A 24,691-nucleotide genomic window follows, 5' to 3' on the forward strand; every position below is an offset into this window, starting at 1 on the left:
TGTCACTGTCCCTCCAATGGTAAACTTGGGGCGGTTGTTCGAGCTAATCTGGGAGCTCGAGCACCACTGAGGGTTTGTGAGTTCCAGTCAGCACACGGTGGACGCTGCACACACAGACAAGACGGGGAATGACCACCAAGTTTATTGAAAGTTAGCTTTGCACCCGTACAACAGAAACCACATGTGAGCCCACTGGCCTCTTTGCTCCCCCTTCTGGAACAGAAAACCTGCTCTAGGACCACAGTTCTGAGGGCAGATCCAGTGAAACTCTTTCCAGAGAACATTCCTAAAACGGGGCCTCCAAGTGACACATCTTTCCCGAGGGGTCCGGAAGGACAGACGAGTGGAAAGAGGAAGACTTCTCTTTCTCCTGACGCAGAAGCAAGAAAGTCAGCCCGCGTGAGATCCAACTCAGAGGCCGAGCTCTCCTCCTCGTCTAAAGCCGTGTTCTGGTCTCTGCTCTGCAGTCCATGGAAGACTGAGAGGGCAGGGATGCTTCCTAAGGGACGCAGTTCCTTGGGATGGAGCCAAGTCTTCTTGAACGGACCGGGGAACAGAACGGGGCTCAGAGAGCCCGGCTACGGGCGGGGCTTCTTTCCCAGGTGGGATCTCTGATGCTTGTCGAGGCTCGAGCTCCAGCTGAAGCTCTTGCCGCAGCGGGTGCACTTGTAGGGCTTCTCACCTGTGTGCACCCTCTGGTGCCGGTTGAAGTTGGACCTCTGGATGAAGCTCTTCTCACACACGGGGCACTTGTAGGGCTTCTCACCCGTGTGGATTTTCTTGTGGTAGCGCAGCCCCGAGAAGTCGCTGAAGCCCTTCCCACAGTAGTCGCACTTGCAGGGCTTCTCCCCCGTGTGGATCCGCTGGTGCTTCATGAAGCTGGAGCTCCGCAGGAAGGCCTTTTGGCAGGTGGGGCACTGGAAGTACGTCTCCCGGCTGTGAGTTCTTTGGTGGAAAACCAGCTGCGAGTTCCGGTAGAAGGTCTTGCCACACTCCCTGCAGGTGGGGAGTCTCTGGGCCATGGGGGCCCTTGGCTGCCCCCGCAGCGCGGCCTCTCTCTTCTCCTCAGGCCATGGTGCGGGCGAATCCCCGGGAAGCGGGGGCAGCAGGTGCGGGCCTGGCTGCTTCCTGGAATTCCTCTCCTGGGGGCAGAGCTGACCCCCTGTCCCTTCGCCCCGCAGGTTCCCCTGGGCCTCTGAGAGGTCCTCTCCTTCTCCAAAGGGTCTTGGCTCGTCCTCACTGAAGAGGCCGCTCAGGGGAGCCTGAGGGGGAGGCTCTCCCAATGCCGGAGGGTCCTGGGCCCTGTAGTTCTCCAAGTTCAGGTTCTCTTTGTCATTCTCCCCTCTGTCCCCTAGAATGAGAAAGAAGATGCAGAATAGCTCAGTCAGCGGTCCGCCCTGCTTGCCAACCTGTGTGTCAGAGAAAGGGTCAGCACAAGACATAACGGTTTCTCTTTAGCAAGAAGAAGGAAAATGCTGTCAGACCTGAGCACCCGGCACTCGCTTCACATGCGTCCGGCTGTGACTCAGCTCTGGAAAGGAGGAGAACGCGTGACAGTGGAGGATGGCTCCTAGAGGCCGCAGCGGCCTCCTTGGAAAAGCAGCAGCCAGCTTCCGAAGCCCAGGAGAAACAAGTCTAATATAGGAGAACGCTACGCTAACGAGTATTGGTTTTTATCGGATTATATAAAAAGGATAAATGTGATCATGAAAAAATAATTTGAAAAGCATATGAAAGAAAACAAAATCACCCTTAATCATAGCACCCAGAGGCAACTACTGTGAGTGTACATTTCCTTCCAGTCTTTCATTTAAACATGTATGTCGGGAAGATACCCTGTTGAGGGGCATGGCAACCCGCTCCAGTATTCTTGCCTGGAGAATCCTCATGGACAGAGGAGACTGGAGGGCTACAGTCCATGGGGTTGCACAGTCAGACACAACTGAAGGGACTCAGCATGCACACACGCACGTACACGTGTCTGTTTTTCGCTGACACGACCAGGACCATACCGTATAAATAGTTCTCTACCTGGCTCTGTAGCCTTTCAATGGTAAAGGGTGGTGTTTATCAATTTCACACGGGTCCTCCCTTCCACAAATCACCTCAAAGTTCATGTCATGTCCCTGGAGCTGTGATGCTCAGAGAAGCTGCCATGTGGAAGTCTGCACCCTTGGTCTGTGCAAGCATCCAGCTTCATTGGTGCTTCACTAACTTCATTAACTCACAAAACAGTTACACTTTGTTTTTCTGATAACTTGGGGTTTGGTTATTACTACTCAGGGACCCATGTGGTAAAGATCTTTATGTGGGTGGTAGAATTTATCTTCAACTTTTATAAATGACTTTATTCCTATAGACCTGAAGGAGCTGTCTGCCCTTCTCTCTGCTATGTCAGTGTCTTTGGAGCTGTTTGCCCTTCTCTCTCCTATGTCTTTCACATTATCGGCTAGAGACCCAGGAATCTGCTGGAGCGCCAGACCAGAGCTTGTTAATTCAGAGCCTTAGAACTTGTTCCTCTTGGAAAGCCAAGGTACTCTCTCTTGTCTTTGAAGAAGCCTTTATAGGTATCATTTTAAAGAGCTGAATAACGGCTCACCATGGAGATATGATAATAAACACAGTAGACTAAAAGAAGATAATTTAAGACTTCTCCTACTGTGGGAATCTAAGTTGTTTGTTTTATTTGGCTACTGTAAATAATGACGTGAGAAGCTTTTTTCTTCACAAATTCTGCCCACATTTCTGATCAGTACCTTAAAGTTTCCTCAAAATACAACTACTGTGTCAACAGGCATGAATGGTGTTATTAAGGCTGCTGACACCGACTGGCAGATCAACTTCCAGCACGACGGTGCCATCCTCAGGTCTAAGAGGCTGGGCAGAGAGGAGGCAAGGTTTCAGTGCCTATTGACTGTCTTAAGAATCTGCTGCTCAGACTGGTGGGAAACGGCTTCTTGTTGGTATAAATGTTAATTCTTTAGTTATTAAAGGATCAATTTTTTTCACATTTATGAGTTACTTTTCATACTCCAAGACTGCTGTCCATTATTTTTAAACTGGGAAAGTCACTTTTCTCTTATCAACTTGCACTCACTCTTTCTATTTTAAGAAAAATAGTCACTTGCCTGTCATGTCCATGAAAAGTTTTTCACCAGTTTAGTCATTATTATTTTGTTTGGGTTTGTGTGCTCTGTGGCTCAGTCGTGTCTGACTCTCTGCAACCCCATGGACTACAGCCTGCCAGGCTCCTCTGTCCATGGGATTTTCCAGGCAAGGATACTGCAGCAGGTTGCCATTTCCTCCTCCAGGGGATCTCTCTGACCCAGAGATCGAACCTGAGTCTCCTGCACTGAAGGCGGATTCTTTACTGCTGAGCCATCGGGAGTGGGGAGAAGCCCCTTGTTTGGAGTTATTTTTATGTGCAGAAGTTGTGGTTTCTTTCTTTTTAAATATAGTCCAGTCTGTTAACCATTTACCTAGTGATTTTTTTCCTGTCACTTTTATACTTATAAAAATCATCCCCAGCTTGACATGAGTCAAATATTTACCCATTTTCTTCCCTATTACTATTATTTTATTTTCATATTTGATGTCTTTTCCATCTGCTTCCAACTTGTTTTGGTAGACGACACACACAAAGTTGAAGTAGATTACTCTTCCCGGAGTGTTTTCTCCTGATTCTGCTCAGAGAAGAGTGACTCATCCTGTGGACTTGCATTGCTTCTTCCTTCCTCAGTCCCTTACAGACCAGCGTCTGGTCCCCAGCCCCCTCTTCAGTTCCACCGGCTTGTATTCTATCAGCATGACACTATGTGAATGAGTTTACCTTCCAGAAATGACGCACTCTGAATATTTACAACCCAACACTGATGAAACACTCTTTCAAACCTTTGTACTATTCTTGCAGTATTCTTCCCGATAAGTGCTTAAGAATCACTTTTCCAAATACAGTTGACTCTCGAACGATGTGGGGGTTGGGGTGACCACCCCAGTGCAGTGAAAATCCAAGTGTAACTTTACAGTCAGCCCTCTGTATCCAAGTTCTCCACCTATGACTTCAACCAAACGTGGACTGTGTACAAACTTATTGAAAAAACTCTTGAGAATAAGCACTCCCACACAGTCCAAACCCTTACTATTCAAGGGCCAACTGTATGTGTATAATTTTCATCCTTTGAAATTGTGATTAGAGGTATGAGTGTAAGACTTTTTCAAGCTCACTTCCCTGCTGACCTACTTTTCCTGTGAGCTCTTCTTCCACGTGGTCAAACAGAAGAACATATCCACTCTCTGGGGCTTGTGTCCCCTGCTCTCAGCCCAGGTTAGGCTTCCCTGGTGGCTCAGTGGAAAAGAATCTGCTTGCCACTGCAGGAGATGCAGGTTCCATCCCTGTGTTGGGAAGATCCCCTGGAGAAGGAAATGGCACCCCACTCCAGTATTCTTACCTGGAGAATCCCATGGACAGAGGAGCCTGGCGAGCTGCACCCCATGGGGTTGCAGAGTCAGACACAACTTAGAGACTAAACAACCACCGAATCTAGGTCTGGCAGGCTGTTAATTCTGGTAACCTTTGGGGCCAGACCACTCCTTTCCTGTCTTGTTATTACTGCCTCGTCCCTGCACACCTGGACTTCTATGTCAGTGGCCCCCAGGACTCTCCTCCTTGGGGGGTACCCTCCCAGCCTGTCCTGCAGGTGGCTGCTTCCTAAGTCTCTCTCCCCACAGATCCTCTCTCAAGAACCTATGATGGTGTTTCTTTGCCTTATCAAGGCAGGCTGGCTTTATACCCTCTCCACAGTCTGGTTCAAGGTAACATCTAACAAGACTGTTGTTAGAAAATGAGATGAAAGGGTGTGCATGTGTGTGTAGGTAGGTAGGTAGGTAGGTAGGTTTGACAGTCGATTTTATGTAACTGTAGTGTTTTTAAAAGAATTCAGAAGGCAAAGGGTGACTGCTGTTTTACAACAGATCAAGTTCATATTTCTTTGTACCAACCTTAAAATACATGATTGATATGAAGTATTTGTTGTTGCTGCTGTGTAATGAAACTTGGGGTGCATAGAAAGTAGCTGAAACACGTTTTTCTGCTTGGTGTCTTGTTTATTTTGTTTGGAGTTGGTGAGTTACCATTTACCATAACCAGAGTCAAAAAAAAAGTCTAGTTACTCTGGACCTTCTCCTTAGGAAGGATAACAGTAATCTGTTAGATGATCTTTTTTTTTTTAATAATAGAACTCAATCCATATCTGATTTGCTCTCAGCCTGTACAATCTTAATTCTGAGAAAGGAAGCCATCACAACAGGCTGGAGTGAGGCAGCATATCAGATTCAGGGTCCTTTGTCCATAATTAAACATCTGTCAACAACCTGACAGCCAGACAGGAGACCCAACCTCAGTATTCAACCTGGACTGACCAGGTCATGGCTAGTTATGACTGATGTAATAGAAACCAAGTCCTAACCTCTCCCCCACCACCTCCAATTTAATGACTGGGGGTCAGAAATGGCCCCCGTCCAGAAATGGACAGGTCACTCACCTATGCAGGTGGGTCTTGGGATCTTCTCATTGGCTTGCAGGTGTGGCCCTGCCAGCTCTACCCCATACCCAGCTGGATCAGTCAGGTCAGGCCTGGCACTGGAAATGCCTGGAACAGAGAGGAGATCAGTGGGCCTGGATGAACGGGGAGGACTGGGGACCAGGCTGTGCTGTTCAAAGGAGGGCCATGCGTGGACAGGGAACTGAGAGGCTCTGGATACCACTGAGGAGCCCGTCTTGGAGGGACACGGGGAACCTCGAAGACACCAGCACCCCCGGGATGGCCAGATGACGGCAAAGGCCACAAAAAGAAGGCTCTGGGCAGGAGGGGTCAGACCACCTGGCAGGCTGGTGCGCGGGTCGTGACTGGGACCCCACCCATGGTTGGCTGGGCACAGTCGGCCACAGCCGAGCCCTGTTGTAACTCAACACCTGCAAGCTACGAAACAGTGAGAAGGTGACTAGATCTGCCGCTCACTGTCACCATCTAACTGAGGGCACCCTGGCACCCACTTCACAAAGGAGAGGAGCCACCGTGGGGCCAGGTGCACGCAGCGTGTTCAATACATGGGAGCTGACACTGTAGCCCGGCCCCTCCAACTCCCCAGCGCCCGGCTGTGTCTCCAAGGGTTTCCGTCACCCGGAAAGCACTGAGCAGAGTGGCCAGTCAGTCCACCAGGCTGACCCACCTGCACCTCCTGAGACCATCTTCCCGTAGGTCTCCAGCATGAGATCCCAGTACTGCTCCTTCTGGGTAGAATCCAGGTGCCTCCACTGCTCCTAGAGAAGAACACAAGGCCTGAGTCCAGGGGAGGGTCCCGAACCATCCCTCCCTGCCTGTGCAGGGCTGAGGAGAAAGGAATGGCCTTAGGGTCCTGGCCATCAGAAGGTCTGAGAAACCACAGGAGGTGGTTCCAGACGGAGTCAACAGGCCCGGCCTCTGTACTTCTTGCCATGGAGCGGAAACATGTAGGTTTTAGGTCCCGTGTTCTCTTTTAAGTTGCCTGTTTGGGGAAGCCCTTTCTCCACTCGGCTTGTGTTTAACTCTCAGTGCTCATCGGAGAGATCTTTGGGCAGAAGAAGGAGCCTGAAATTCCCAAGACGTCATTGATGTCTGGAAATTCAGGAGGGAAAGGAAAGTTTTAAAATGTAGTTCTGATTAGCAGATATTAAGCTTAAAAAAAGAGAAGAAAAGGAGGAGTTAAATGTTTTCGGGTGGAAGAAACTGCAAAGGTGAAAAGTGACCTCTATATGTTTAACTATTGATCATAACATTTTAAATATGGACTTTAATTTAAAATTTTATAAAGTAGGAATTTTTTACTTTGTTGATCTTCTGTGAGTGAAGTTACCTTAACAACCGTCTGGAAATAACCAGCTTGAGCAAACCCTGCTGAATGCAGGAGTCCTTGGTCCTTCCGGTCAGAACACACAGACCCCCTCTTCAGCACTGGCAGTAATACCCGCGAGGCGGCCTGGCCCCCCAGACACACGGGCACCAAAAGAGTAGCCACCAAGATGCCGAAGACATCCACCAAAACCCTCTGGGGCAACAATCGACCCTTTCAAAGCCCAGAAAAGAGTCTCTGAACAGCGTACCTCCAACCTTAAAGCCACAGACTTACTCGAGGACTGCTAGAAGCCAGCGGTGCTTGAATGAAACCCTTGACTTAAGAGACAAGACGCCAACTACAGTCCTCCCCCTCCCTCTCATTTTCACAAGAGCAGAAAAAAATCTAACTTTCTGCTCTGGGAAGTATGAGATTTGATGGGGAAATAATCTGGATTTCATGTGGAAACAGCACCACCTTGTGGGTTTGTGGGGCACTGCCACAACTGACTCGCACAGAGACGTGTGGACTGCGTTCCCCTCTGGAGGTCTGAACACAGGGAACGGGCGCCACGCATCCCCGAGTCTGGGAGCCTCTGTCTCTGACTCAGTCACACGTCTGACACGTGGACCTCACACCCTGCCACTGTTCTTGAGGTTCCCAAATCAGGGAAGACATTAGAAGACGTGATTCCTTACATTTAAACATTCCCTTCAGATATAAAAGACTTTGTTGAACATCGAGGGCCTTCGGATAAAAACAGGTGTTGTTAGTTTAGGGAGGGGCACCGGGACTGGGTCGGGACGGTCTGTCAGGGCTGAGCTGCTGTTAATCAGGCATCAGCTATATAGGAAATTTATTTATACTATATATTTATACAGGGCTTCCCAGGCAGTGCACCGTGGTAAAGAATCCACCTGCCAATGCAGGAGACACAAGTTTGATCCCTGGGTTGGGAAGATCCCCTGGAGGAGGACATGGCAACCCACTCCAGAATTCTTGCCTGGAGAGTCCCATGGACAGAGGAGCCTCGCGGGCTACATTGTACGGGGTCACAGAGTCAGACATGACTGAGAACACACCACATATTTATTTATATACATACATACATATACACACACACACACACACACACACACATATATGGTGCTGCTGGTGAGCATTAAGAATCTCTGGACCTTGAGCTATCCAGAACAGGTCATGGCTAATGTCCGTATGTAAGTACCACAGAGCTAACAGCTAACCCCACTAGCTGAAGTGTGTTAATATGCACACCTTTCACAGGGATACCCTGTATTTACTGCAGAAGCAACAAGAGGCCTCCAAGTCTGCTTGAGATCCTTGGCAGAATACCCAGTTCTTTCCCCGCAAGCAGCCTCCTGCCTAACAGTCTGGTTCCTGAGTACCCTGAAAGCAGGAAGAAGGGTACTCTTGAGTCACTGAAAAAGGTATATCCCCCTGCCCACTCCCCACCCCCTACCCCAAGTACAATGCGAAGCTGGGACTCTGGTTTCTAGATCTGTGGGCCTGGAGAGCTGAAGCTCAGACCTGGCTTCACACCACGTTCAACACACATAGCCTTCCTCACGTTCACTCTAAAGGACCCCACAAGGAGAGTCCTGAGAAGAGGAGTTCTCTAGAAGTTTGGAACAATGCTTTGACTAAAGTCTACAGACACTTGAAAAACTTCATTTTTATCAAATGCAACTTTTCAGAGTCGCTCTCCACATAATCAAAATAGATCTGTTTCTGAGACTTCTGTTTGTGGCCAGGATGGAGTGAGAGGGGCTGGGTTTACCTTCCTGCTGAAGCCCTGAGGGCAAGGTTCTGGGGTCAAGAAGCAGGGGACCCCACTCACCTGAGATGCTGTGTGGAGAAGGGAGGCTCTGAAGTCCTGGTCCCTGACAGGCATTTGCTCGGGCTGGGCAGGCAGCTGGGCAGACAGCTGGGTGGCGGCCGCTGCTGAAGACAGAGACAGAATACTGAGCATCCTGATGTCCTTCTTGACCGCTCACAGAGGGCACAGGGATAAACCTCCCCACCGAGAACCCGCACTTGTCCCACCATCCGCAAGCTCAGACCCACATTTACCTCCCTAACCAACTCTGGCTCCTCCAACCTTCCCGACAGCTGCCCCCAACATCTCCTCCCACCTTCCTCAGACCCCAGATCCGAAAGGCCTGGCCCTGTCATAAAGTGGCTTACATTGCAGACTTTGAATCCCCCGTTGCAGTTGATTCCTGTAGGTGCACCCTGCTTCCCACATATCCAGACACACCCCAATTGGAGCGGCCTATGGGGTCAGTTCCCTCTTGGCCTGCTGATCACAGTCCCCCGGTTTCTCCAGGAGGCAGCACACCCCACCACCAGGAACCGCCCCTCACCTAGACCTTGCTCCATGTCAGACTCCTCTTTCACCACACAGCTCAGTGGCTCCCCGGGCCCGGGGGCTGTGTTCTGGAGCCCAAGCTTCTGAGGTTCTTCAGCAGGAGACCCTGCGTCCCCCGCTGGGCAGCTCGCGGGCTCCGCCTTCTCTGAGAAGACTTCCTGTCCCAGAACTTGGATGCTGATCTAGAGACAACACAGTGCTGATTACTGAAAGACCCAGAGTGAGGGTTTCTGAAAAACACAGAGCTACCCTTCCAGAACGCATCCTAAGGCAGGCCTTAGGGACACGGGGCAGGGAAAGAAAAGGCCAGCACTTATTTCTGGTCCAGCAGGAACTGGGCAGGGAAGCACCCTGAGGGCAGCTGGAGGATGAGGCCAGAGGGAGACCTGGGACCCCTTCAGACAGGCCGCTGGGGCTGTGTTTCTACTGGACAGCCTCCACCAATTAAGACGCAGGTGTCTTTGGGACAACTCCCCAAACACTCCAAAGATGGGATGGGAGGGGAGACTTTATCTTCAATCCCTAATGGCCGAAAAGCATAGTGTCACAGGGAGACCTAGGATCAGGTGTGGCGTGGGGATATACAGAGGAGGTATAATGAGAAACACGCTGAGGAGATATAATGAGTCTTCGTCCCAGGCTCCTGGCACAGAGCTCTGAAACCCCTGGGATGTCCTGAAGGACAGGAGTGCCAGGAGCCACTTTTGTGGTTCAGACGAGCCCCTCCCAACCGTCCCTGAGTTAGATCATGATAGGATAACTCTTGGTGGCCCTGGATAGCTTCATGATGGAGGCCCGTTGTCAGGGGAACTAACCTGGTGACTGGAGGGCCAGAACATTCAGCCCCGCCCCTCAACCTCTAGGGCACAGAGAGGGGCTGGAGCTCTTCAACCACTAATGGCCAATGATCAATCTGTCATGCCTGAGTAACAAGAACACCATGCTGCTGCTGCTGCTAAGTCGCTTCAGTCGTGTCCAACTCTGTGCGACACCAGAGACGGCAGCCCACCAGGCTCCCCCGTCCCTGGGATTCTCCAGGCAAGAACACTGGAGTGGGTAGCCATTTCCTTCTCCAATGCATGAAAGTGAAAAGTCAAAGTAAAGTCGCTCAGTCGTGTCCGACTCCCAGCGACCCCATGGACTGCAGCCCACCAGGCTCCTCCGTCCATGGGATTTTCCAGGCAAGAGTACTGGAGTGGGGTGCCATCGCCTTTTCCCTAGTAACTCCTAAACTGTGGGGTTCAGGGAGCTTCCAACCTGGTGAACACATACAAGGGTCAGGAGGATGGAGTGCCCAGAGGAGGGCATGGAAGCTCTGTGTATCCCCCATGTCTTCTATTTGGCTGGTCCTCAATCATAGCCTTTAGAACAAACTGGAAAATGGAAGCAAAGTGTTTCCCTGAGATCTGAGTCATCCTAGCAAGTTATCAAACCTGAGGAAGGGGCCATGGGAACCTCCCAATCTGTAGCCAGCTGGCCGGAAGTCTGAGTGAACCCTGCAGCTTGTGACTGGTGGCTGAAATGGGGGAAGTCTTACAGGACCAGCCCTTATCCTCTGGGTTGAGAAAAACAGACTGCTGCTATCATAACTGAACTCAATAGGAGGACACCTAGTTGAGATCAGAGACTCGGAGAATTGGTTGTTGGTGTGAAAAACCCCACATATTCAGTGCCAGAAAAAAAGATAACCCCTGGGACTTCCCTGGTGGTTCCATGGTTAACCACTTCCCTGGTGGTGCCAAGGCAGGGGACACAGGTTCGACCCCTGGTCCAGAAAGATCCCACATGCTGTGGGGCAACAAAGCCTGTGCATCACAACTACTGAGCCCGCACACCCTAGAGCCGATGCTCTGCAACAAGAGCAACCACTGCAACGAGAAGCCCATGCACTGCAATGAGAGTAGCCCCCACCACGAGAGTAGCCCCCGCCACGAGAGTAGCCCCCACCACTAGAGAGTATCCCCCGCCACGAGAGTAGCCCCCGCCACTAGAGAGTAGCCCCCGCCACGAGAGTAGCCCCCGCCACTAGAGAGTAGCCCCTGCCACTAGAGAGTAGCCCCCACCACAAGAGTAGCCCCCGCCACTAGAGAGTAGCCCCTGCCACTAGAGAGTAGCCCCGCCACTAGAGAGTAGCCCCCGCCACTAGAGAGTAGCCCCTGCCACGAGAGTAGCCCCGCCACTAGAGAGTAGCCCCTGCCACTAGAGAGTAGCCCCACCACAAGAGTAGCCCCGCCACTAGAGAGTGGCCCCTGCCACTAGAGAGTAGCCCGCCACTAGAGAGTAGCCCCGCCACTAGAGAGTAGCCCCTGCCACTAGAGAGTAGCCCCACCACAAGAGTAGCCCCCGCCACTAGAGAGTAGCCCCCGCCACGAGAGTAGCCCCCGCCACTAGAGAGTAGCCCCTGCCACGAGAGTAGCCTCCACAACTAGAGTAACTCTGCAACTAGACAGTAGCTCCCGCAACTAGAGAAAGCCTGCACGTGGCAACAAAGACCCAGCACAACCAAAAGTAAGTAAATGATTAAAAAAAAAAAAGACACACCCCTGCTAAGACCCCAGAGGACCTGGTGCTTCCCTCACACATCACAGCACTCTCTGCTCACCCACTGCCACAGCCTCTGGGGGTCTCCCTTCAAGCTCTCCACGAGGGTCACGGCCTCCTCCCCGCTGCCTGGACACTGCTTCCGCACCCACGTCTGGATCTCCCCAGGCAGAATGCTCAGGAACTGTTCCAGCATCAGCATCTCCAGGATCTGCTCCTTGGTGTGAACCTCTGGCTGCAGCCACTGGAAACAGAGCTTCCGAAGCTGTTGGAGGGTTTCATGGGGCCCGGACATCACCTGGTAAGGAAACTGCCTGAAGAGCTGGCGTGCGGTCTCGGGGCTGGAGGGCTCCCCTCGGGGGGTGGCATCTGGGCCAGGGAACAGGAGCTCCTTGGCCTTGGCCGGTGGTGGCAGCAGGACAGGAGCCTGCCCCAACTCCACGGGCATCATCTGGCGTGGCGAGTCCTTTTAGGGGACGTGCTTCTGGGACGGAGCTGTCCCCAGGAGAGCCAGGTCTTCTCAGAGCCTCTCACAGGGACCCTGGAGGGGCAGCGAGAGCAACATTACATGGGCTAGGGGGATGCACTTTCACAAAAGAACAGAACCACCTGTCCTGCCTGAGAGGTGAGGGAGGGAGTCGTGGGTCTTCTGAAATCAATGGATGCACTATTTTACTTTGAAATATGGTAAACTTGAAGCTGCAAAGCAAACTACTAGAACCATAGCTAGACTGTCACCACAACTCTGACCATTTTTAGTGTTCTCTCTTGGTCTTCAAATGGCCAGACCAAGAAGAAGAATGAAATGCACCACGTGAAGCATGTCCACTAGGTTTCCAGGTAAATAGCTCTTCTCCACAACACTCTGATATCTGCACCCATAGGTCTGCAGACCAAAATAGAGAGCCGAACAGAGACACTGATGGCCTAGGATTAAAGACTAAGGTTGAAAAGACTGTGTGTGTGCATGCATGCTGAGTTGTGTCTGACTCTTTGCAACCCCATGGACTGTACTCAACAAGGGTTCTCTGTCCATGGAATTTTCAGGCAAGACTACTGGAGTGGTTTGGGCTGCCATTTCCTTCGTCAGGGCATCTTCCTGACCCAAGGATCAAACCCATGTCTCTTGCATTGGCAGGTGGATTCTTTACCACTGTGCCACCTGGAAGCCCAAGGTTGAAATGACTAGATGCTTCCAAAATAAATAAGAAGTTGAAGAGAACTTTTTCCCCAAAAGGTGCAATGAAAGTTCTAACTGACCTCTTTTGAGTGCCATGTTGACAACTGGGAATTTATGAAAAATCTGTCATACTAAAATTTTCAACCCTAAACTGAAAAAAGTCTTAGAATAAATACTGACTACCACAAAAACATTCCTACAGACATGAAGCAAGTTTTATGGTGAGTGGTATCAAAATTCAGAAGGCAGGAACTAAGACAAGGAAAAGAGAATTAGGAAATGACGAAGTTAATATTAAGATGTTTCAAAAGGAGCATGCAATATTTCTAGATAGCTTTCTTGCATGTAATCCTAATATTGGATTATTGGGTCTATATTAAAATATTATAAAGGAGCTGGAGGTCATCATTTCTCCATAACATGAACCATAACAACCAAAAAAACACCCAGTCAATTGGGTGCCAGGGTTAATGAGAGATCAGTACAACACTCTAGCTTTTGATGGCTGCTTTGTCCTTGAGGGGGCTTCCCTGATAGCTCAGTTGGTAAAGAATCTGCCTGAAATGCATTAGATTCCTGGGAAGGAAGATCCCCTGGAGAAGGGATAGGCTACCCACTCCAGTATTCCTGGGCTTCCCTTGTGGTTCTGCTGGTAAAGAATCTGCCTGCAATGCAGGAGACCTAGGTTTGATCCCTGGGTTGGGAAGATCCCCTGGAGAAGGGAAAGGCTACCCACTACAGTATTCTGGCCTGGAGAATTCCATGGACTGTATAGTCTATGGGATCACATAGAGTTGGACATGACTGACCAACTCTCACTTTCAATTTTTTCACTTTTGTCCTTGAGGTGTAAGAGCAATGTCTTTATCCCCATGACTTCACCTAAACAGTTCACTCTATATCACAACATCATTTAAAAATAAAACAAGCAGGAGATTGCTTCAAGATGGTGGAGTAGAAGGCCACGTGCTCACCTCCTCCTGTGAGAGTGCCAAAATCATAGCTAACTGTTGAACAATCATTGACAGGAGGACACTGGAAAAAAAGGTACCCCATGTCCAAAGACAAAGGAGAAGCCACAACAAGAGGGCAGACGGACGCAATCAAGAAAAAATCAAATCTCATACTTGCTGGATGGGCAACCCACAAACTGGAAAACAATTATACCACAGAGGTTCTCCCACTGTTGGGAAGGTTCTGAACCCCAACTCAGGCTTCACAATCTGGGAATTTGGCAAAGGGACTAAGAATCCCCAGGGAATCTGATGTTGAAGGCCAGCAGGATTCGATTGCAGGACTTCCACAGGACTGGGGGAAACGAAGACTCCACTCTTGGATGGCACAAAATCTTATGTGTACCAAGACCCAGGGAAAAGGAACACTGACCCCACAGGAGATGGAACACTGACCCTATGGAGACCGAACCAGACCTGCCTGCTAGTGTTGGACTGTCCCCTGCAGAGGTTCAGGTCAGCAGGGACTCACCATAGGGACGGGGACACTGGCAGCAGCAGTCCTGGGAGAGGCACCTTGGCATGAGCCCTCTTGGTGTTTGCCAATAGCCCTACCATCAGTTCAGTTCAGTTGCACAGTCATGTCTGACTCTGAGACCCCATGGACTGCAGCACACACCAGGCTTCCCTGTCCATCACCAACTCCCAGAGTTTAGTCAAACTTATGACCATTGAGTCAGTGATACCATCCAACCATCTCATCCTCTGTTGTCCCCTTCTCCTCCTGCCTTCAATCTTTCCCAGCATCAAGGTCTTTTCAAATGAATCAGTTCTTCGCATCAGGCAGCCAAAGTACTGGAGTTTCAATTTCAACATCAGTCCTTCCAATGAATATTCAAGACTGATTTCCTTTAGGATGGACTGGTTGGATCTCCTTGCTGTCCAAGGGACTCTCAAGAGTCTTCTCCAGCACCACAGTTCAAAAGCATCAATTCTTCGGCGCTCAGCTTACTTTCTAGTCCAACTCTCACATCCATACATGACTACTGGAAAAACCATAGCTTTCACTAGATGGACCTTTGCTGGCAAAGGTCTCTGCTTTTTAATATGCTATCTAGGCTGGTCTACCACAGAGCCTATAGATTCCAGGGCTGGGTAGCCTCAGGCCAAAGAACTAACAGGGAGGGAGCATAGTCCCACCCATTAGCAGATAATTGGATTACAGTTTTACTGAGCAAGGCCCTGTCAGAGCAAGACCTAGTTTTTCCCCAGTTCCTCCCATCTGGAAGCTTACACACTCTTAGCCTCATCTACCAGAGGGCAGAGAGCAGAAGCAAGAACAACTACATTCCTGCAGTCTCAAGAACAAAAAGCACAATCACAGAAAGTTAATCAAAATGAAAAGGCACAGGATTATGTCACAGATGAAGGAACAAGATAAAATCCCCAGAAAAACAACTAAATGAAGTGGAGATAGGCAACCTACCAGAAAAAGAATTCAGAATAATGATAGTGAGGATAATCCAGGATCTCAAAAAAAAAAAAAAAAAAAAAAAAATGGAGGCACAGATTAAGATGACATAAAAAGGTTTAACAAAGATTCAGAAGAACTAAACCAGAAAAAGAAAGCAAAAATTTTTTGAGGGGATAAAATAGAAAGGTAAGAAGATTACGTTTCTTGTGTGGACCCCACTAACTGTCCTTTGTGCTTACAAAGAGACCCATGTATCGGGCTGGTCAGAGAGTTTATTTGGGTTTTTCCATAACATCTTACAGAAAAACCTGAACAAACTTTTGGCCTACTTGATATTTCATTCATATATTCATCCAGCACCCAGAGGGCTACAGCAACATGTGCTCAATAATTCAGGAATTCTATTTCTTTTCATGGCAGCCTACCCACTGTAAACAACAACACTACTGGAGAAAGCCTAAGAGGCCACTGTTTTCAGGCACTGAACAACAGGTAGGCAAGAAAGGAATCCCTGAGAGAAGAAAAGCTCATGAGGAGGGTCCCATGGTCATCATAGCTGTCTGCAAAGGAATGATTTCCAAAGCCCAGTGCAGGACGCTGGAGCTCAAGCAGAGACCAGGGGCTACTGAAGCGGCTAGAATCATAAAGAGCAGGGCAGTGGGGAGGAGGAAGCTGTGGCAATGGAGGCAGACAGTTGTGGAGGGAGGGGGGGTTTCCTTGTGATGAATCTTGGCCAAGGGTTGGACTGCACTCAGCATGGTGGAACTATCCAAGGTTCAACAGGGAGCAGTTGCTACCATGTTAAAAGAGCAAATGAGGGATACAGAAGGCCAACCAATGATGAGAGACATTTACATTTCTGACCCCAAAAGTAGAGAAACATTCAACGCATCCTGAGTTATCTGAAAGGTCATATTAGGAGTAAGGACCATGCTTGAGAGTAAGACCTACCTACTCTAAACATGCCCCCAAAAACCTAAAAATATGCTTCAACAATATCCACCAAGGAGGCCCAGTCTGTTGGTCTATTCTGATCCAGTTACAAGAATTAGAGGGAATTCCTTGGCAGTCCAGTGGTTAGGATTCCATGCTTTCACTGCCAACAGCCCAGGTTCAATTCTTGATTAGAGAACTAAGATCCCACAAGCCATGCAGAACAGCCAAAGAAGAAAAGAATTTGGGAGACACCTTGGGTTTTCAAAAAATCTACCCTAAAACCAAGCTGGTTATTGTTCAGTCACTAAGTCACGTCTGACTCTTTGTGATCCCACGGACTATAGCATGCCAGGCTTCCCTGTCCTTCATTATCTCCTGGAATTTTCTCAAATTCATGTCCATTGAGTCGGTGATGTTATCTAGCCATCTCATCCTCTGCTGCCCCCTTCTCCTTTTGCCTTTAATCTTTCCCAGCATCAGAGTCTTTTTCAATAAGACAGTTCTTCGCATCAGTGGCCAAAGTATTGGAGCTTCAGCATTAACACTTCCAATGAATATTTAGGGTTGATTTTCTTTAAGACTGACTGGTTTGATCTCCTTGGAAAGGTATGGCAAACCTAGACAGAGTATTCAAAAGCAAAGACATCACTTTGCCAACAAAGGTCTATATAGTCAAAGCTATGGTTTTTCTAGTAGTCAGGTATGAATGTGAGAGTTGGACCATAAAGAAAGTCGAGCACTGAAAAATTGATGCTTTTGTATTGTGGTGCTGGAGAAGACTCTTAAGAGTCCCTTGGATTGCAAGGAGATAAAAATCAAACTAACACAACCCAAAGGTGATCAGTCAGTAATTGAACTGCCTGCTAGAAGAAAAATCAACACTCTTCAGAAGAAGATAACAGAATCCTTAGTATCTACAATGTGCCATCCATAATATCCATGATACGATCCAAAATCAAGGGGAAAGAAGTCAAGAGAATCCAGGCCCTGATGGCCTCAGGACTTAAAAACAATATAATTTTAATGATAGAAGAGATAGTGACTTTCCACAGAGAACTAGAAATCATAAAGAGAAACAAATGCAAATTCTAGAAAATGAACTGTCAACCCAGAATTCCACATCCAACAAAAACACCTTCCAAAGAAAGAATTAAAAAAGACATCTATCAGATAAAAAAAGCCATGAAAATTTTCCCCCAATGATGCATACTGCAAGAAACGCTAAAGGACATTCTTCCAGTTAAAGGAAAACTCACATCTACAGAGAGGAATGAAGTGAAGTTGCTCAGTCGTGTCCAACTCTTTGCGACTCCATAGACTGTAGCCTACCAGGCTCCTCTGTCCATGGGATTTTCCAGGCAGCAGTACTGGAGTGGATTGCCATTTCCTTCTCCAAGGAGTCTTCCCAACCCAGGGCTCGAACCCGGGTCTACCGCATTGTAGACAGACGCTTTACCATCTGAGCTACAGAGAGGAATGAAAATCTCCAAAAATGGTAAGCACATGGTGAATAAATGTAAGATACTATGCTTCTATTTCTTCTAACTTCCTTAAAAGAATCAACTGACTGTTAAGGCAAAAATAGCACTAGTATAAGTAGAACATAAGATAAGTATAAGTGAAATATATAAATACAGCACAAAGAAGGGGGTAAATGGAATTAATCTGTTATTAGGTTATTACATTTATGAGGTGCTAATGCAGAAACAGAAAATTGAAAGGAAGAAGTAATGTCAGGTGAGGTGACAGATGGGAAATGTAAAGGTGTTAAGTGAGGGGTAGGAAATAAGAAATGTGAGTTATAAAGTGGAACAATATTAAAGCACACTCTGATAAGTTAACCTTTGATAATTGAAGGATGCATAATGCTAGCTGTAAAAGTATTATACAAAGAGGTATAGCTAAAAAAACAAGAGACAAACAATGAAAAGCAGTCAGTAATATACAGGAAAGAATCAAGAGAAGAATAAAAAGCAGAAAGATCAAGTGCAAAAAAAGACAATATGACAGCCTAACACCCAACCAATCAATAATTACATTAAATGTAAATGGACGAAACACTAGAATTATAAGGTACAGATTGCCAGATTTAAAAAAAGCAAGACCCAACTATATGCAATCTACAAGAGACATTTTATATTTAAAGACACAGATAGTTTGGAAATAAAATGGAGGAGAAAAGACATTCCATGCAAACAGCAAGCACATGAAAGCTGGTATAGTTACATTAGTATCTAACCAAGAAACTTCATGACAAAGAGAAAAGGAGGGACATTTTATTATGATAATTGGGTTAAACCACCTAGAACACAAAGCACCCTAAAAGTGTAGGCACCTAATATCAAGTCTAAATGGAGAACTCCTCAATCATCATTGGAGATTTTAACACTGTTCTCTCAGTAACTGATAGAAAAATAGACAAAACAAAACAAACAAACAAACAAACAAAAATATATATATATGAGTAAGGAAATAGATATCTACTACTGTGGGCAAGAATCCCTTAGAACAAATGGAGCAGCCATCATAGTCAACAAGAGTCCGAAATGCAGTACTTGGATGCAATCTCAAAAACAACAGAATGATCTCTGTTCGTTTCCAAGGCAAACCATTCAATATCACAGTAATCCAAGTCTATGCCCCAACCAGTAACACTGAAGAAGCTAAAGATGAACGGTTCTATGAAGACCTGCAAACCCTTCTAGAACTAACACCCCCAAAAGATGTCCTTTTCATTATAGGGGACTTGAATGCAAAAGTAGGAAGGCAAGAGATACCTGGAGTAACAGGCACATTTGGCTTTGGAGTACTGTATGAAGCAGGGAAAAGGCTAATAGAGTTTTGCCAAGAGAACACACAGGTCATAGCAAACACCCTCTTCAAACAACAGAAGAGAAGACTCTACACATGGACATCACCAGATGGTCAATACCAAAATCAGATTGATTATATTCTTTGCGGCCAAAGATGGACAAGCTCTACAAAGTCAGCAAAATCAGGACCGGGAGCTGATTGTGGCTCAGATCATGAACTCCTTATTGCCACATACAGACTTAAATTGAAGAAAGTAGGGAAAACCACTAGACCATTCAGGTATGACCTAAATCAAATCCCTTACGACTATACAGTAGAAGTGACAAATAGATTCAAGGGATTAGATCTGATAGAGTGCCTGAAGAACTATGGATGGAGGTTCATGACACTGTACAGGAGGCAGTGATCAAGACCATCCCCAAGAAAAGGAAATGCAAAAAGGCAAAATGGCTGTCTGAGGAGGCCTTACAAATAGCTGGGAAAAGAAGAGAAGCGAAAGGCAAAGGAGAAAAGGAAAGATATATCTATTTGAATGTACAGATCCAAAAAATAGCACAGAGAGATAAGAAAGCCTTCCTCAGTGATCAGTGCAAAGAAATAGAGGAAAACAACAGAATGGGAACGACTAGACATCTCTTCAAGAAAATTAGAGATACTAAGGGAACATTTCATGCAAAGATGGGCTCAATAAAGGACAGAAATGGTACAGACCTAACAGAAGCAGAAGATATTAAGAAGAGGTGGCAAGAATACACAGAAGAACTATACAAAAAAAGTTCTTCACCACTAAGATAATCACGATGGTGTGATCACTCACCTAGAGCCAGATATCCTGGAATGCAAAGTCAAGTGGGCCTTAGGAAGCATCATGACGAACAAAGCTAGTTGAGGTGATGGAATTCCAGTTGAGCTATTTCAAATCCTGAAAGATGATGCTGTGAAAGTGCTGCATTCAATATGCCAGCAAGTTTGGAAAACTCAGTAATGGCCACAGGACTGGAAAAGGTCAGTTTTCATTCCAATCCAGAAGAAAGGCAATGCCGAAGAATGTTCAAACTACTGCACAATTGCACTCATCTCAAACGCTAGCAAAGTAATGCTCAAAATTCTCCAAGCCAGGCTTCAACAGTACATAAACCATGAACTTCCATATTTTCAAGCTGGATTTAGAAAAGTCAGAGGAACCAGAGATCAAATTGCCAACATCCGCTGGATCATTGAAAAAGCAAGAGAGTTTCAGGAAAACACCTACTTCTGCTTTATTGACTATGCCAAAGCCTTTGACTGTGTGGATCACAACAATCTGTGGAAAATCCTGAAAGAGATGGGAATACCAGACCACCTGACCTGCCTCTTGAGAAATATGTATGCAGATCAAGAAGCAACAGTTAAACCTGAACATGGAACAGACTGGTTCCAAATAGGAAAAGGAGTACGTCAAGGCTGTATATTGTCACCCTGCTTATTTAACTTATATGCAGAGTACATCATGAGAAACGCTGGACTGGATGAAGCACAAGTTGGAATCAAGATTGCTGGGAGAAATATCAATAACCTTAGATATGCAGATGACACCACACTTGTGGCAGAAAGTGAAGAACTAAAGAGCCTCTTGATGAAAGTGAAAGAGGAGAGTGAAAAAGTTGGCTTAAAGTTCAACATTCAGAAAACGAAGATCATGGCATCTGGTCCCATCACTCATGGCAAATAGATGGGGAAACAATGGAAACAGTGACAGACTTTATTTTGGGGGCCTCCAAATTTACTGTAGATAGTGACTGCAGGCATGAAATTAAAAGACGCTTGCTCCTTGGAAGAAAAGTTATGACCAACCTAGACAGCATATTAAACAGTAGAGACATAACTTTGCCAACAAAGGTCCGTCTAGTGAAAGCTATGGTTTTTCCAGTAGTCATGTATGGATATGAGAGTTAGACTGGAAAGAAAGCTAAGCACCAAAGAATTTGATGCTTTTGAACTGTGGTGTTGGAGAAGACTCTTGAGATTCCCTTGGACTGCAAGGAGATCCAACCAGTCCATCCTAAAGGAAATCAGTCCTCAATATTCATTGGAAGGACTGATGTTGAAGTTGAAACTCCAATACTTTGGCCACCTGATGTGAAGAACTGACTCATTTGAAAAGACCCTGATGCTGGGAAAGACTGAAGGCAGGAGGAGAAGGGGACGACAGAGGATGAGATAGTTGGATGGATGGCATCACCGATTCAATGGACATGAGTTTGAGTAAGCTAGGGGAGTTGGTGATGGACAGGGAGGCCTGGCGTGCTGCAGTCCATGGGGTTTCAAAGAGTTGGATGCGACTGAGCGACTGAACTGAACTGAAGGAAATAGAAAATCTAAATAACACTGTGACCCAAGTTGATACAACCATCATTTAAAACAACAACTGCAGAGTACACATTCATTTCAAATGCATAGGAAGCCCTCATGAAAACAGAATATGTGTATAATTATGTTTCAAAACACTAGAATCTTAAAGTATAGATTCTCTGATCACAGAGTAATTAACTAGAAAACAGTAAGATACCTAGAATATCCTAATATATGGGAATATTAAATAACCTACTGTCAAAGAAAAAAACCAGATAGGAAATTAAAACATTTTTTTCATATTGACCGATAATGAAAACACAACATATTAAAATTTGTAGGAAATGGCTAAAGGCTGCTTAGAGAGAATTAAACAGCTTTAAGTAAATATGTTAGGTTGGGAACTAAGTGAATTGCAAAAGGCTTAATCTGCAGGGCTTAATGCAAAGCCAGAGGAGGAGATACTTTTACAAAAAGGATTAGAGTTAACTTTTCCAGGAATGTCTTTTATAAACAAATTATTATTAGTGGAAGTACTTTGTCTCATAATTAAACAACTGCTGAGTGAATTTTACAACTTAATTCAGACGCTGAGAAAAATAAACTCTATTGAAAATAAACAAACATGTTAAAACTTTTAAATATATATGCATCCTTCACTAGCTAGATATGGCTCCTGAATTTCAAATAGCAAGTCGCAAGATTTTAGATAGCAAGAGACTGATCTGTGGACTTATTCATATTTACTTAGTTCCTGAATTAAGATAGCCATTTAGATAACACCTAGGGAAAGCGACTTTCAGGGAAAACTGTCTCATAAAATATTTAACTCTGATTTCAGCTATTATACTTTCACATAATGGTAGGGGAAATGCCTCAAGTATTCATAATTACTTTATGGGCTTCCCTGGTGTTTCACATGGTAAAGAATCCACCTGTAATGTGGGAGACATAGGTTCGATCCCTAGGTTGGGAAGATTCCCTGGAGGAGGGCATGGCAACCCACTTCAGTATTCTTGCCTGGAGAATCCCCATGGACAGAGGAGCCTGGCCAGTTACCGTCCATGGGGTCACAAAGAGTCAGATACCACTGAGCAAGTTAAGCACAGCACACACATAAATGGCTCATAGGTTGGTACTGCAAATACTTTATGAGACTCTACTCCTATTAGTTTTGAAAAAAAAAAAAAGTAAAGTTCTCCCAAATGTATAGTTGTTATACTTATTAAAGCTATAACAAATTAGAATGCACTTTTAAATGAACATCTAGGTACACAGATACTTATCCATTCACATATGAGCAGCCATTCGCAGAGCACAAAGATGGTCTCCTTAAACTTCAGTCAAGCTTCTGAGTCATCTTTTTGAGTAGGGCTGGCCCTTGGACTCTGTCCTTGGCCCTTCTAGTCTAGTTTAGCAAGAATCTTTCTGACTCCAGTTTAGGGAAAATCCCCTACTTTTGAAATTTGATCAAATTTAACATCCTTTGACCATCCTTGGTATCTGACCAAATTCCCTATGGCCCTGACCTGCCTTCAGCAAAGCCGGTCAAGTTAGTTTAGCCAGAATGACCCCCTTAAGCCAGACGTTTCCTGTTAGTAATTTTCCATCCACTGACCCCACCCCACCCCTTGACTATAAATCTCGACTTGTTCTTGTTGTATTCAGTCTGTCCCTCCCATACCTCAAAACCCCATGGGAGTCCCCCTGAATACTGTCCACCTTATTGCTTTTAAGGAGTGTCTGAGTAACTTTTTTCTCTATCAAGTTCCATGTTAGGCACGGTTCCAGCAGATCCTCAGAAATGGGCTTCCCTGGAGGCTCAGCAGTAAAGAACATGTCTGCCAATAACGGACAACGCAGGTTCCATCACTGGGTGGGAGGAGATCCCCTGGAGAAGGAAATGGCAATACACCCCAAGTATTTTTGCCTGGAAAATTCCATGGACAGGGGATACTGGCAGGCTGCAGCCCATGGGGTTACGAAGAGTCGGACACGACTTAGCGATTAATCAACAACCCTCACAAATACCCAGCAAGGCGAGTATTACACTGTACAGGTCTGAAATCTCTGAGGCTCACCGAGGCGGCCAAATTCAAACCCAGGAAGCTCTAACCGCCTGTGCCTTTGGGAGGAGAGCGGCAAACCTTTGGTAACTTGAGTGGGGGAGGGGCGGAGCGGGCGGGCTTAGGAGCTGTCACAAACAGCTGGAGGGGAGGAGGAGCTACAGGCACTGAGGCCAGGGAGGGGATCCGGCCCTGCCAGGCGCCGGGCAGCGCTGCCCACTGCGCCCTCCACCCTCTGCCCAAGACGCCGACCGCACCCAGGAGCCAGGCTGCGGACATCAGCCCATACGGGTTCCCTCTTCCCGAGGCTCACTTCCAGCCTTCTAGGGGAGGCAGGAGAGAGGCCCCTTCTCGTCCCAGGCCAGAGACGTGGCTGGAGAGTCCGGCGGGGCCCACAGGCTCGGGGGCGCTGGCCCGGTCGGGGTACCTTGCCTCCACTCACAGCCTCGCTGCCCCTCCCCCCACACTCGCGGCGTCCCGCGCGCGTCCAACGGCCGGACGCCGCTCCCGGAGGCCCGTCCGAGTCCGGCGCGCACGCGAGCGGCGCCATGCCCGGCCCCGTGCTGCGGCGTCCAGGCCACTCCAGCCCGCGTGCGCTCACCTCGGCCCGCGGCGCCGGCTTCGGGCGCACTTCCGGGAAACGGACGGCTGTGGGCGACTCTGGGTCCAACGTTGGGGGGCACCGGGGCGGGGCGGGGGCGGGGCTGATGCCCAGGCTCTGATTGGCTGTCCGGATAGCCCCGCCCCACTCGCGCCTCTGAGGCCGCTGTGCGTCACGCAGCGGGCGGTTCTCTCATTCATTTGAGCTCCGTGCGGTCGCTCAGTCCTTACCTGGACTTTTAGTGAACCCCAGGTCTGGATCGGGCACTGGGCCAAGCAGTGCGACGGATGCAGAGGTCGCTCTCGTGTCTTTCCCAAACCCTTCGGCCCCTAACCCGGCTCTTAACCGCAGTCTCTCCTCCTTGTTGTCCTCACCTCACTTAGAACTCCCAGGGGCGTTTGATTTGCCCTGACCTTTCTCTGTCAGGCTTCTCCAGCTCTCACTGACTCTGCGTTTCCTCGGCTCTCTTCTTCCACTGTTCCCCTTTCAGTGTTGCAGTTCTCTTCCCATCTCGTCTTGTCTGTCTGCCCCCGCCT

The 24,691-nt window shown here is 47.5% G+C and overlaps 1 protein-coding gene across 6 annotated transcripts; it reads right to left on the reverse strand.

Moving 5' to 3' along the window:
* Nucleotides 1-124: 124 nt before the first annotated feature.
* On the reverse strand, nt 125-24,268 carry ZNF18 (zinc finger protein 18). 6 transcript variants are annotated; one of them, XM_070389514.1, is made up of 8 exons: nt 24,156-24,244; nt 23,211-23,379; nt 11,862-12,341; nt 9,255-9,441; nt 8,729-8,832; nt 6,229-6,319; nt 5,541-5,648; nt 125-1,351 (listed from the first exon to the last, which is right to left on the reverse strand). In XM_070389514.1, the coding sequence occupies exons 3-8, from the start codon at nt 12,249-12,251 to the stop codon at nt 579-581; spliced, it is 1,653 nt and encodes a 550-aa protein (XP_070245615.1). In that variant the 5' UTR covers nt 12,252-12,341; nt 23,211-23,379; nt 24,156-24,244; the 3' UTR covers nt 125-578. The 6 variants fall into 6 exon arrangements, with proteins under 6 accessions (XP_070245615.1, XP_070245616.1, XP_005887299.3 ...); XM_070389515.1 differs by having other exon boundaries at nt 23,173-23,379; XM_005887237.3 differs by lacking the exon at nt 24,156-24,244 and adding an exon at nt 23,868-24,126.
* Between the last annotated feature and the right edge of the window lie 423 nt (nt 24,269-24,691).

Source organism: Bos mutus, chromosome 19 (assembly GCF_027580195.1).
Source record: "Bos mutus isolate GX-2022 chromosome 19, NWIPB_WYAK_1.1, whole genome shotgun sequence".
In the NCBI taxonomy this organism is placed as follows: domain Eukaryota; kingdom Metazoa; phylum Chordata; class Mammalia; order Artiodactyla; family Bovidae; genus Bos; species Bos mutus.

Bases quoted from the DNA above. Each gene is read 5' to 3' on its own strand.
- ZNF18 (XM_070389513.1), bottom strand. From the start codon at position 12,251: ATGATGCCCGTGGAGTTGGGGCAGGCTCCTGTCCTGCTGCCACCACCG. The intron at 8,833-9,254 runs GTGAGGGGCGGT...CTCTGTCTTCAG, and splicing joins TGACATGGAGCAAGGTCTAG to CAGCGGCCGCCACCCAGCTG. The intron at 1,352-5,540 runs GTGAGTGACCTG...TTCTCATTCTAG, and splicing joins CCCAAGACCCACCTGCATAG to GGGACAGAGGGGAGAATGAC.